The sequence below is a fragment of the Zalophus californianus genome, chromosome 6 (assembly GCF_009762305.2).
Source record: "Zalophus californianus isolate mZalCal1 chromosome 6, mZalCal1.pri.v2, whole genome shotgun sequence".
Lineage (NCBI taxonomy): Eukaryota > Metazoa > Chordata > Mammalia > Carnivora > Otariidae > Zalophus > Zalophus californianus.
In genome coordinates, this window is record NC_045600.1 from 13733481 (window position 1) to 13747523 (window position 14043).

The window sequence follows — 14043 nt, forward strand, 5'->3', positions numbered from 1 at the left end:
TTTCTTCTTTGAAACGTGTGTGTTTTTAACCTTACTGGTTTGCTAGAAGAGAGTGGGGTCTAAAACTCTTTTGCAAAACGCACCCCCCCCATATTCCTTGGCTTTAATAATGTTTATAACATTTATTCTCAGTTTCTTTCAAAGTAGGCACTTCTCCTAGAGGGCTTAGTGGAACAGCTTGGTGTAAACTGATGTGATTTTTTTTGGAGTAGTGTTGTTGGGGTCTGGAACTGACGGCCCAGGAAGAATTCTTAGACGCCTTCGGTGCAAAAAGGTGGTTTTACTAAAGCACGAGGATAGGACCCAGGGGCAGAAGAACTGCTGTGGGGGGGGGGGGGGATTGTGAGGAGCAACTGATTATATACGTTGGAGTTGGGGGAGGTAAAGACCAGGGAAGTTTCCAAAAGGACTTTGATTTGCCAAAAAGTACTCACGAGATAAAGGAGGCCTTGCTATTGTCAAGCTAAGGTTGTTTTTCCCTCTAGCAAGGCATTAACATTAAGACAGTTGGGAGCTTCCTGGAAGAACGTTATACGCTGCCGCATCAAGTAATTGTCAATGGGCTGCAGGTTATAAGAACATTTAATTTTATTTACATTTCCTTTTGGCTTTGTTTCCCACATCATAAAAGTCCTAAGGACTTGGTTCGTTTACTGAACATCTTCCTGCAGGGATATCGGGAGGACAAAACAGACCGTAGTAACTGCACTGGAGGGATCGACCCCAATAACGTGACTTGCTGATACGCACATGAATCCTGGACTTGGCTTTTTGGTTCTTTTAATGCTTTGTTCACACTTTTTGTGTTTCCTATGCTTAGCACAGTGTCATAGATAAAAATTACCACAGTAACTTATTGCAAGGTGTGGGGGCAGAAACATGGGAGGAACCTTGCTAGAGACCTTGAAGCAGGACTTAGGTGAGCGAGATCCCAGTGGTGCGCAAGGAGTTAAGGGGCCGAGCATGGCGATAGCAAGACTGGGGGCGGGCCCAGGAGCCTCTCCGCCATAGGCTGTTCCAAGGAAACGGGCCTAAAGCTTCTGGCCAATAGAGCTGCGGGATCAACGCCAGTGGCTAGCAGGCCGTCCAATGGGAGAAGACGTTGGAGTTGCCCGGCCAAGTTCAGCTTCCTTAGCTGCGGTGAGCGTAGCCAGAGAATTGCAGCAACCGGGTTCTGGCCGTGGAGGTCTCGGGTTTTTCCAGTCCCTTTCGGTTGTGGTGGTCGAGATGTTTTTCTCCGAGGCCGGAGCCCGGCCACGGACGTGGGAAGCTAGCCCCTCAGAACACAGGAAGTGGGTGGAAGTAGGTGTCCGGAGGGCTGATTCTCCGACTCTTGACCAAGGGCTCCCATTTCGTTCACCCGCCTGGGTCTCACTAATCTCTGTTGCACTGACAGGGACTGCACTGTCCTTCCAAAGGCCCATGGTTAATGACTGAGCCGAGGGCTGCAAGGCTTCTCGCTCTCTGTCCAGTGTTCTGGCTACTTCCAAGCTCCTTTTCCCCGCTCCAGTTTATTAATAAGAACCTCTAACCTTATATCTGTCTCACCTTCCTAATTCTAGGACTGAATTTTGGATAGAATTTATCCCAGTGGTTTAAAGGAATTAATTTCCGTCAGTCTAGCGATTAAGTCGTTTGCACATTTCGGGGGGTAAATTTTAGCACATTAATAATTCTTGAGAAGGAAAATTAAGATAATGCAACTCCCATCTCCGAACCCTCCTGCTCAGCTAAGTTTTAGATTTTAGAGGTCTAAATTTAATATAAACTAGTAATAAAAGTAATAGAACAAACCGTTTCGGTCTAACTGAAGCTATTTCATGTTCTTTAGGTATTTAAAGCATGCGATGAAGATAACAAAGGCTATCTAAGCAGAGAGGACTTTAAAGTTGCTGTTGTAATGCTGTTTGGGTACAAGCCCTCCAAGGTAGAGCTTTCTTCATCTATTTGGGAATGGGGCAGACAATACAAGGGTGGGTGGGTTCTAAGTCAAGTGCAGTGGCTAGTTTCCGATGTTTAAAATGACTGCCTCTCAGAGCGATTTCAGAGATGTGTCCAGTGCTGAATTTTACTCTTCTTAAGAACCTAACTCAGGGATGAATTAAAATTCATGAAGCTTTTCTCACCACCCGGCTTATAATAAATGTAAGATGCTAGGGAGATGTCAAGAAGGAAGGCTGGGGGGGGGGTATTGGTAACAGGAATTCATTTAAATTATAAAACTAATACGGTTCCATAGACAAAAAATTCAGACAGTCTGGAAAAAGTATAAAGTTGAATGTAAAATCCCCTCCTTTGCTACCAAGCAGTCCCACTCCTCAGGGGTTACCATAATTTACAATTTTTTGTGTGTCATTCCAAAATTTCCTATGTATAACAAACATGCCTAGCATTCTATTAAAAGCATAAATGGGATGAAGTGGCTGGGTGATGGACATTGGCGAGGATATGTACTATGGTGAGGGCTGTGAATTGTGTAAGACTGATGAATCACAGACCTGTACCCCTGAAACAAATAGTATGTTAATAAAATATTTTAAAAAATTAAAAATAAAGGGTTAAATAAAAACATAAGTAGGTACATACTATACCTATTTTATTTTGCTTTTTTCACTTAACAATGAACATAAAAGCACACACCACCACGTTTTAAAAAGTAGTTGTGTAATATTATCTTTAGCCAGTTTCCTGTCTTTCGTCATTTAGATTGCCTCCATTATTTTTCATTCCTACAAACATTGTCGTGTTGAGCATCATTTTATATGCATATCTATACTTGTGGATGTATATCTATGGAATAAATTCCTGGGAGTGCAGTTGCTAGGTACATTTGAAATTTTGTTGGATATTCTTCAGGAAAGTTTGCACTAATTCACTAATAAGGAGAGTTGAGCTGAGTTTCAAGGAGCGTCCTGCTTTAGGAGGACAGATTTCCTGCTCCCCTTGTTACGTTGATTCTAGAGATGGATCCCTCTTGTTAAGATGCTGAACTGGAATTAACCAGACAAGATCTTGTCCAGCTTTAAGAAATTCAGTTGCAGCCATCAAACGGAGGGCTCTGCCTGGAATGTCCTCCCCCCACCCCATGCCCTCCTTAAACCAGTTTGGCCCGGCTTTTCCTCAAGAGTGAGTTCTGCCTATCAGATTGCAAGCCCAGCAAAGCCAGGAACCACGTGATGTATCGCGTCTCCATCCCTCGTTATGCTTAAACGTATCACAACCTCATGGTAAATAAGTTCTGTTGACACAAATCTGTCCCATAAACGGACCAGGTGGGCTCAAAGTGGTTCACCTCCTAGCAAATGCTTGGTTACTGAGATGCTGGTTGTGGAGCTCAGAGAAATAGGGGTGACTCCCAGAAATTGCAGCTCTTCTCTTCACCTGCAGTCATTTCAGCTAGAATTCCAAAGCAAGTCAGCTAAATGGATCCAGCCTTTGAAGCATTGTATTTAAGCTGTGTTCAGCTGGAAAGATAGTTGGTTTCATTCTGCTTTTATCATCCCTGAATCTCCTTAATTGGCTTTAATTTTAGAATATAAGTGAGGAAATGAATGACAAGTACAGTGATGTGGTAAGACAGATATGTACAGTCCGTGAAATTTAACAGATTTTTACTTTTATTCTCATACCTTGCCGAGGTAGCGGATTTCATTTTTTAATCAACTATCTGACTGCAGATCACTAAACAGTAAAGTGATAGCAAATCATCTGTACACCTGTCAATCATTTGTTATGAACTTGTGTTAAATAAGTGACAATGCATACCCTCTGTGAAATGTAACAGATTTTTACTTTTATACTAGCTTGAGGTTTGGGGTGTTGTTTAATTAATTTTAAAAGATTTTATTTTTAAGTAATCTCGTACATTCAACGTAGGGCTTGAACTCACAACCCCAAGATCAAGAGCTGCATGCTCCACCAACTGAGCCAGCCAGGAGCCCCTGGGGTTTTATTTTCGAATATTGCTTTTGAGCAAATGAAATATTTACTGAAATGCACGACATGTAATAAATCATTTGTCCACTCATGCAACTGTTTACACAATGAAATTTATGAAGTGAAGGGGCGCCTGGGTGGCTCAGTCGGTTAAGCATCTGCCTTCGGCTCAGATCATGATCCCAGGGTCCTGGGATCGAGCCCCACATCGGGATCCCTGCTCAGCAGGGAGCCTGCTTCTCCCTCTCTCTCTGCTGCTCCCCCTGCTTGTGCTCTCTCTCTCTCTCTCTGTCAAATAAATAAATTAAATCTTTAAAAAAAAAAGTGTTCCTATTTAAAAAAATGAACACTTGCTAGTTGCTAGTGATATAAAAATGAATAAAATATAGCCCCTACTGTGAAGCAGATCACAAGTTAGTGTAGAGAGGCTTATAAAACTCTGATCAATGCTAACATGAGAAGAACAGAAAGAACCCAAAGTGAAGGGGACAAGGAAGAGGGTCTTCTAATTCTTGTGAAAAGTAGCAGTTTAGGCATCACTTAGATTAGAAGAGCTAGCTAGCCTCCTCTAGTATGAAGTATCCAGAAGAACTTTGTCATGTTGGGAGATGTTATGCCCTGATGATTAGATGTGGTTGGCTGTAAGAGAGGGGTGTGAAACCAGGCCTGAAGCAATAGTAAATGCCACCAAGTAGGAAAACTGAGGAGTAGGCCTGGGAGAAAGTCAACGAGTTCAGTTTGGGGCACATTAAGTTTGAGGAGGCTGTGGACTCCCAAGTGAATTCACTCATTAAATACCGTGCTAGTGTTAAGGTTTTGGTGGTAAAGATCTGCCCTCAGATTTTGCCGCCCTTTGTAAATGCAGGGATCTGGAACCAGATGAGGAATTGGGAGGGAAGGGCTGGAGACAGATTCAGGACTCCTCAGTTTACAGGTTTGATAGCTCAGAGCATGAGACTGGGTGGTGTTGCCTGAGAACAGTATGCACACGGCGAGAGATACACCACTGGGAGGTACCAATATTTAAGGGTAAGCAGGGGCTCCATGAAGATGCAACAGGAACCACCTGGCAAGGGCAAGAGGAAAGTACAGAAAGTACAGAATCCAAGTGTTGCCAAGATTCCAATTCCATCATGTTTATAAGGCCCTTGTAACCATACAGGAAAATGCTTATATTTTAATGTATGGTGAAAGCAGTTTCCTGAACCATATACAGGGTGTGTTCTGAAATATGTTTAAAAAGCCATAGGGGGAAAAATGGAGACTAGGCCAAAATGTTAATAGCGGTTCTCATTGGATGGCTGTTCTTAAAAGCGTTCTTCATGATTTTTTAATATTTTTCATGATTTCTATGTCATGTTACTTTTATAATCAGGAAAAAAAGTTCAAAAATAAAGCCATCGAGCTCATTGCAATAATCACTTGTATTTGTCTAAAATAGAAAGGTTACCTTTTAGGTTATGCTGCATATGTGACAGCCAAGTTGATTATATATGCTTAAACTGTTTTGGTCAATGGAACAGTTTTGGGGCCATTAGAGTCTGTAGCGGATTAGCATATTGTATTTTATAGATATAGGGATATTTTTTGCTTTAATACCACTTTATTTTTTATTTTATTTTTTTAAGTTTTTATTTAAATCCCAGTTAACACAGTGTAATATTAGTTTCAGGAGTATGATACAGTGATTCAACAGCTACAACACCCGGTGCTCATCACAACCCTCCTTAATCCCCATCACCTATTTCACCCATCCCCCCCACCCTAGGTATAGATGCAAGAATAAAATGACTCTTACAGCTGTCCTGTGGTATTACTTGTCGGCTGAACTCAAGACATTTGGTTTCTCATAAAATACAATCCTTCCCCACACCTCAGGAATTAAGAACTTGCACTGTGAAAACATTTGATGAAATTATATCTGCTATTCTTTCTTCTCTTCTAGATAGAAGCTGATTCCATTATGTCTTCAGTAAATCCAAACACTTCCGGTAATATGAAACTTAATATTAATTTTTAGACATTCATAAAGTGAAAATTAAGAACAAAAATAGAGATTATAAAGCACATCTTTGTTTTGTTCTGTTTCAAAGAAAGAGGTTTTGGTTCTTTAATGTCTTCACAAGTATATATGTTTATTGTAGGGAAGTTTTAAACCGTTGAAAAGCATAATGAAAAAACGTTGCTTGTAATGTCAACATCCAACTGATGGTGGGGATTTTCTGATTTAGATGAATGGAAGTAGCATTCGTTGAAATGGAAAGACTAGGGGGAAAAGGTATGGGGTTGGGGGAGACCCATAGTTCACTTTTGCATATGTTAAGTTTGAGACCTTTCAGTCAGCGATGTCAGGGCACTCAGGCTGTGTGAATATGGAATTCAGAGGAAAGCTGTGGGCTGGAGAAGTAAATTGGGAGTCATTGGCACGTAGATGGTTTTTGAAGCCACGGGGATGGATGAGACTGCCAAGCAAGACAGAGTGGACTGAAAATCTTAGGAACTTCAATCATGAGAAGTCCGGGAGAGAGTTCGGGAGAGAGTTAGGAAATGGCAGAAGATTTAGAGGGGGCAGAAGGGCAGGAGGAAAATGACAGGTGTCTGCTCAAAAGTGAGGAGAAGCAGATTCTTTCAAGGAAAAGGACGTCAACACTGTGGAAAGGTCAGGTAGGTAGTAACTGTTGGAGTTGGCGACCTGGGTGTGTTTACTGACTTTAGCAAGAGCAGTGAAGACAGAGGCCAGGCTGTAGTGGTAGATAAGTCTTTTAGAGTGGCTGGGGGTCTAGAGCAGTTTTGTTTTGTTTTGTTTTGTTTTTTTGCACTTAAAGATGTGTCTGAGCTTAGCAGATTGCTCTAGTGAAGAGGGAAAAGGAAGATGAGAGAGACAGGGGAATACCTGTTGTTTTTGGAGATAGGGTCCAGAACATGCTGGACTGGCTTTTTAAAAATTACCTTTTTAAAAAAAAATAATTTAGAGCTTACAGAAAGTTGCAAAATAAAAATAGTACCGAGAAGAGCTGTATACTCTGAACCCAAATGCACTTACTGTTAACTTCTTACCGCTTCGGCCCCCTCCTACCACTATCCCCTCCTCTCGCTGCACTGAACCTAAAACCACAGCACACTAGCAACTTCATAAACTAATATTGATCCTATATTTTTATCTAATTTACTGCTTATATTCCAGTGTCATCACTTGATCTGATAATGTCCTTAATAACACCATTCCTCATTTAATACAGGAATTAGTCTTTGATGCCGTGTCTCTTTAGCCTCCTTTAAACTTGCCTTTTTATAACATTGGTATTTTTGAGGAAATAGCCCAGCCCTCACTATTTGTTTTTTAAGAATGGTCCTTGTTTTGTGTTTGCCTGATGTTTCTCTGTAATTAGGTTGAAGTTAAGCATTCTGAGCAAGAATACTGTTTAGGTGATATGTCCCTCTCTAGGTGCCATGTCTGGAGGAACATAATATCCATCTCTCCCTCACAGATGATATTAATTTTTATCACTGATCAAGATGTCGTCCAGTTTCTCCATTGTATTGTTTATCTTTTATTCCTTTAGCAACTAACAAGCAGTCTGTGGAGATATACTGAAGACATTGCAAATATTTTGCTTCTCATCAAAATTTCCCCCTAGATTGGGTAACCATGATTCTTGTCTGACCCAGTTTTTGCCATAATGGTTGGAAAGTAATGATTTTCTAATCCCAGTGCTTCTTCCTTTTTTTTTTTTTTAAGATTTATTTATGTATTTATTTGAGAGAGAGAGAGCATGAGTGGGAGGGGCAGAGGAAGAGAGAATCTGACGCAGACTCTCCGCTGAGCATGGAGCCTGACTTGGGGCTCTGTCCCAGGACCCTGAAATCATGACCCCAGCCACAATCAAGAGTCGTACGCCAGCTGCACTACCCAGCCCCCCGCCCAGTACCTCTTCCAGTTAGCTCTTGGCTATGGGCAAGAGACCTCCCTTCTTGATCAATCTATTTATTATCGGCATGGACACATGAATTTATGTTTTTAATAATTTATATTCTATTAATTCAGTTATTTTAGTCTTCACTTTGTCACAGACTTGGCCATTGAGTGCTTCCTCAAGCTGGCTCCTGTGTCTTTCTGACTGGTGTGGCTTTTTCTTTTCTTTTTTTTTCTTTTTAATCTTTTATTTTTATGGTTTTATTTATTTAAGTAATCTCTACACCCCACGTGAGGCTTGAACTCATGACTTTGAGATTGAGTCGCATGCTTTTCTGAATGAGCCAGCCAGGTGCCCCTAAAAATCTTTTTATTTATAAATGTTAGATTTACGAAGGAGTTTACTGATTGCTTTTTTTGTATACAAGCTCTGGAATCACATATGAACCATAACTCCTAGAGCAAATTATTGGCAGGAGAATGTGTTTTTTGTTTTTTTTTTTAAGATTTTATTTATTTATTTGAATGAGAGAGCAAGTGAGAGAGAGCACAAGCAGGGGGAGGAGCAGAGGGAGAAGCAGACTCCCAGCTGAGCAGGGACCCCGGGATCATGACCCAAGCTGAAGGCAGACGCTTCACTGACTGAGCCATCCAGGTGCCCCAGGAGAATGTGTTTTTAACAAACCCTCTAACTTGATGGAATTTCCCCAGGTCTTTATTTTCTTACAAAAATTTTCCTGCTTTCAGGATATTCAAATATTATTTCTGTAATGTTCGGTTAGTTGTAACTGCTTGATGATGCCTTACCTACATTTTTTTCTGTGGGTTTCTATGTGAATTTTCTAATCTAAAAGGTTTCTGTCTTCTGGCAGAAGGATTTCCCACATTTTTTGCATTGATAGGGCTTCTCTCCATAACAGTCCCCTGACAGTAAGTGATTCTGTCTGGGTGAAGGTCTTCTCCACACATTACTCACCCAGTGCTGCTTCATTTTGTGACTTTTCTGATATAGCAAGTGTGACTGCTGCTGGAGGCACTCTCCGATCATTCATTATTTTCATAGATCTTCTCCCTAATGTGTGTTCTCTGATTCTGAATTGAGGGTTTGCCTTCATGCAGGTTTTCTTTCCTCAGCCCGTTCTTTGATATCCAAAGAGGTGTTCTGGAAGAAAGGTTTCCCATGTTCTTTACAGGTATAGTGAATTCTCTGATGTAGAGCCAAGATGGACTCTGACAGAACTTTTTCCTACATTCAATATCATAAGATCCCCCCACCATGTATTCTCGTGTTTAATGAGACTTCATAAAAAGGTTTCCCTGCCTGTGTTACATTCATGTGATTTCTCTCCTGTATGGGTAATTTGAAGGGTAAATTCTGGCAGAAGGTTTTCTACCTTCATTACCTTCTAAAGGTTTCTGTTGTGTGTGTGTGCTCAGATATAAAGTGAGAACTGATCTGTGGCAAAAGGCTGCTCCAAGTATGCCATTGTTAGTTTCCTCCCATAAATAGATGCATATATATGTATATGTGTACATATATATATATGTGTGTGTGTGTGTGTGTGTATTTTTTTTCCTGGTGTTTGAGAGACTCAGTTTGACTATGACTTGTGGCTAAAGATATGTTCATGAAAGTTAGAAAATTTTCTTTATGAATTCTCTAATTCTTGAGTTTTGACTTCACGCAGAAATATTTCTCACATTTGTTGGAGTCATAGCGCTTCCTTTTGATACCAGTGCTCATGTCCACTGGAGCTTTATGTTTTGGATAAAAGTTTCTCTACATTCACTGCGTTTACATGGTCTCTCCCAGCCTGAGTTCTCTCGTATATAATGAAGACTGCCTTATTATCGAACATTTTCTCAAACTCTTATGGCGTAAGAATTGCTTCAAAACTGGAATTTTTTGATAGTGAAAATAGTCTTCCTTATGAGGCTTTTCTGACTTTGATGATATGCTCCTGGACCAGCTCCCATATGCATTTTCCTGCATTTAATATTGAGGATATTACATCTACTCTCACATCCACTTCTCAATGAGATCATAAAGATGCTTCTTTTCACAGCATCTTTTCCTAATAATTAATTTTAAGATATATTTCAAAAGTTTACAAAATAACTTAGTCCTCTGAGAAATTCAGGGGAAGAAAGGGGAGGAATGAGATCACAGTGGAGGTGCTTAGCACCTTGCTCTGAAATTTGTGTCAAAGGACTCTCCTCAGTCTACAGGTTTCTGGTCTTTTCCCTTCCTCTTCTTTTTTATTTTTTTTTTTCCTTTCTTTCTTTCTTCTTCTTTTTTTCCTCTCTGTCCTCTTCTGGTCTTGATCTCAATGGCAAATTAACCTTCTCAGGGAATCACTACCATCAAGATTAAAGGACTAGACTTAAAGTCAGGGTTACCTTTCCACCTAGCTTTAATTTGTATTCCTTTGAGAGGGAGACTCAAGACTACAAATACTCAAAAGAAAGAGTAAAAAAGTTATCCTTGCAAGAAATCACTGCCAAACTTTGATTGCTGCTAACCTAATTTTTTTCTGTTACAACTCTTCACTCCTGAACCAATTTCAGATCATCAACTCCTTCTTTTCACCCTTTCCATACATGAGTCACCTTTTACATGTTATTTTTCATGCAGGAAGAGGGTTTATGCACAGCTTAAATGTTTTGTCAAATATATGATCTCTCTCCTTAATGTTTTGATCTTGAAGAAGAACTGATATGTCGGCCTTGGCTTTCTGGAAGCTATTTATTCAGGTAATCCCATTTTCCAAAGTTGCTCTTGGTAGCCATGACCTGGGAGTTCTCCAGCTAGCTGTGGCTCTTTCTACATCCAGACGAGGCCATGCCAGGTCTCTAGCATGCCACCCTAAAGGATTCTCTGTGCAGGCCCAGTTGCCGCCCAGCTTCCTGGGTGAGATCCAGACTCACATCTGGATTGATCCTGAATTGGCAGAGTCTTAACCAGGCACACACTTCACACAGTACCTAAACCTGGGTGCCCAGGTCCTACTTCCCAGGAGCTTCTGGTCTCTCTAAAAGGCGGTCGTTTCTGTAGGTTCTCCTTGTGAAAATTGAGAGGAACGAAAAGTGAAGTCAAAGCCATTAGAAGCAAGAGTAGAGTGTCTCTAGGAAAGTCACACTGGGAGAATTTGAGGGTAGCCAGAAGAAGTAGCAAGAAGGCATTTTAACGTCTAACAAGCCGGTATCAGCAAAAACTGTTTAGGCCCTGGGAACAAGGAATTATATTAGTCGGAGACAAAAAAAAATCAAGCCTCTTGTTTAAGAAACAACAGATCACTGTTGGGGTGGTTCTAATATGTGCTGTTGTGACTCCTTTTAGAGAGTTGTATTTCCTAATAACCCTTGTTCTCTGTGATGCAGTTCATACCTTCTCTAAGTGTAGAGAACAAAAGAAGGTTGCAACCAGAAGAGACCTAGAAAACTTATTTGTTCCCTTCTTTTAAATGAGGAAATTAGGCTCTAGAGAGGAATAATAAAATATCTCCATCCTGGCATTTGATGGTTCTTTATTTGTTTACAAAATACATCTACATGTGTTATAATATTTATTATAGATAATAATTACAGCTATGACTTTCTGAAAACTTACCATGTGCAGACTCATGATGAGCACTGTGTATGAATTGTTCAATTTAATATGACTCTATGCTATCAAGATTATCCTCATTTTATAAGTTTATAACATTCTGAAACTCAGGTTAAGTTAGGGTGGCCCAGCTAGCTAAGTAGCAGACCACAGTGGTCTGATCTCCAAGCTCACCTTCTCAACCATTTGATAAACCCTTCCCTTGATTTTAATAGTGCCGTGGGTCATATTAGTCATTGTGATAGAGTTGAGGCCAGTGTTCACTCCCCCAGGAACTTCCATCACAGATAGATCAGTACACAGAAAGTTCTCCACTGTTGTTAGAGGTTGATGTCAGATTTGGTTCTGAGCTACCTAATGTCCAGAACAAAAAGGGAATGGCAATCCAATGATCAGCATCCATGCAATAGAAACTTCTTATCTAGAGAGACAGTTTTCCCTGATATGGGTTATTTCTTTCACGACATCACATGTTGGAGAGACTGATGTGTGGCCATTGATGTTCACAAACTGTTCAGTAAATACACTAGTGAATTTTGTAAGGCTCTTCCTTAAACTTTCTTCATTGTAGGCCAGTGGTTTAATGCCAAACACGTCTCAGCAGTTCCACGAAGGGCAAAGAAAGACCACGTGTGATATCCAATGATTTGACTTCATTGTGTGGTAAATTGTTGAGGGTTTTATATGAATAACAATAAATAAGATTTATGGGACTTTTGCTTAGTATGTTAAGTGCTGTGAGTAAGAACTGCATGAATATTGCCCCACTGAATCCTCACACAGCTGTCAGTGTGTTTTCATCCCGGATCCACATAAAATATGCCAAGGGAAAAAAAAGTACTTCAGAATTTTCTTTTCACTAGGCAATTAGATCCAGCTTTTTTTTTTCCTTCCTCTTTTCATATTACCCTTTGAAAACAATGAACATATTTCACTTGCATACTTAAAGAAGGAAAAGCTTTCCAAGAATTTACTTTTAACCTTCAACTTAAACAATGGAAAAATCAGAGATTGACTCCTCATAATGGTGATTATGGACTGTTTGACTCCGTCATGCCCTCCAGTGTTAGTTCAATTGGAAAATAATTTGTGGAAGAGCTTAATGGCCAATTGGCTTGTATACTTTTGTTTATTACTATCTCATCTGAGTTGTTTTGAGCCCAATAGTTGATTGTGAAATGTATTGTTTTCCCAAATTTAAATTTTAATGTCCATTTTCTAGTGTTTTAAGTTCTACTGTAAACACCCTTCTTAGTTGTGTACGTTTTCTTGTTTGGGGCTCCTACCTAAGGAACAAAGGTCCCAGTATAGCAGGTTTAGCAAGGTTTTATTCGTTTGACTTCAGATTTCAGCTGACCTCTTAATTCTTTTCTGTGACCAGGAAATGCATACACCTTATGCTTACCTTATCTTGCAGTCATAATCATAGGACCATTTTGTTGGTATTGGCCGTAGATGTTCACCCCTAAATTAATTTATTTCATTACCCATTTAGAGGATGCTGAGTAAGTGTCATTGTAGGGTAGACAAGAATTAGGAGACATGGACACTGACTGAAGATAGGGAAGATAAAAGGGTATTGGTCACTTCATTTACGGCCAGATGTCAGGTAATTACTGTGGGCAAGAAAACCTCTAAGAGACGAGAGGAGGGAGACAGGAGGTGCGGACCGGAGCTGGATGGGAAAGGATGTTTTGCAAAGTTGGAGAAGCAAAGAAGAGGACTCAGTGAAATGAGTGAATGTAGATGCCATCTGCGTGCTTGTCCCCCGGTCCCTGTTGCTCTCCGTGCTTTGCTGTGCCAGTGTGGAGGCAGAGCTCAGCGTGGATTGCTTACCGGGCACACTCTGTGTTCATATAAACATTGGGTGTCCTGTCAAATGCTGAGGCATTTGCTAACAGTACAGAGAAGGGCTTTATCCCTCCCTCTCCACAGCTAGCGATGGGAAAGTCCTGGTCAGCGCTGTCTGCAGCCCACCCCTGTGTGCTTTCTCTCTCAGACCTTCTGCCCCCAGTGCCCACCCTCAGAGGCTGAGACTTTTCCCAGAACCCTGCTTAGAAGACCCCCTCTTCCCTGCGCAGCCACCCCCAGATTTCATATCCAAAGCTATCAGCTGTCATACTGTTACTAATGAATCCTACCGTAAACGGAATCCACCCTCCTTGGAATATTTTTACCTCTCGCAACGGCAAGGAGTATAGTTCCTACCTATAAAGGAGTTGTGTTCAGCAGAGTAAGCTGCCCTGATGGAAGCTGAGCGTTAAGAAGGAGGATTGAGGACCTCTTTGCCTAGAAGGAATAATGAAGCTTTCAATGCCAGAATAAGGTATCGGGACTTTGCACTACGAAGGGAAGGAGGAACCTCTGATGGTTTACGAGCAGGAGATGTACACAATTAAAAAAAGTAATGATTCCTGTCCATGTTTGATAGAAGTAAGGTTTTATTGGTTCAGGTTTCTCTATTATAACCTGTTTTTACTCTTCCTTTTCATTTTCCTCCCAATGATGTAGTAAAACTTGATTTCTTCCATTAAGGTAGATTCTTTCCTCTTTATTCCCCTACTTTCGTTCGGGAAGCCGGAAGAAA

At 40.7% G+C, this 14043-nt stretch overlaps 1 protein-coding gene across 6 annotated transcripts in view; it reads left to right on the top strand.

Annotated features, from left to right (window-relative positions):
- The first annotated feature begins 1074 nt into the window (after window positions 1–1074).
- Window positions 1075–14043, top strand: part of EFCAB11 (EF-hand calcium binding domain 11) — a 172236-nt gene continuing 159267 nt past the window's right edge. For 4 of the 6 annotated variants that reach the window (XR_003516009.1, XM_027572400.1, XM_027572403.1 and 1 more), the window contains exons 1-3: window positions 1155–1302; window positions 1832–1927; window positions 5882–5927. Coding sequence is in view for 5 of the 6 variants with exons in the window: in XM_027572400.1 (XP_027428201.1) it covers window positions 1228–1302; window positions 1832–1927; window positions 5882–5927 (217 nt within the window). In the remaining variant the exon portion in view is untranslated. Of the gene's footprint in view, window positions 1303–1831; window positions 1928–5881; window positions 5928–14043 lie in introns of all 6 variants that reach the window. The other 2 variants (XM_027572402.1, XM_027572399.1) reach the window with 2 other exon arrangements.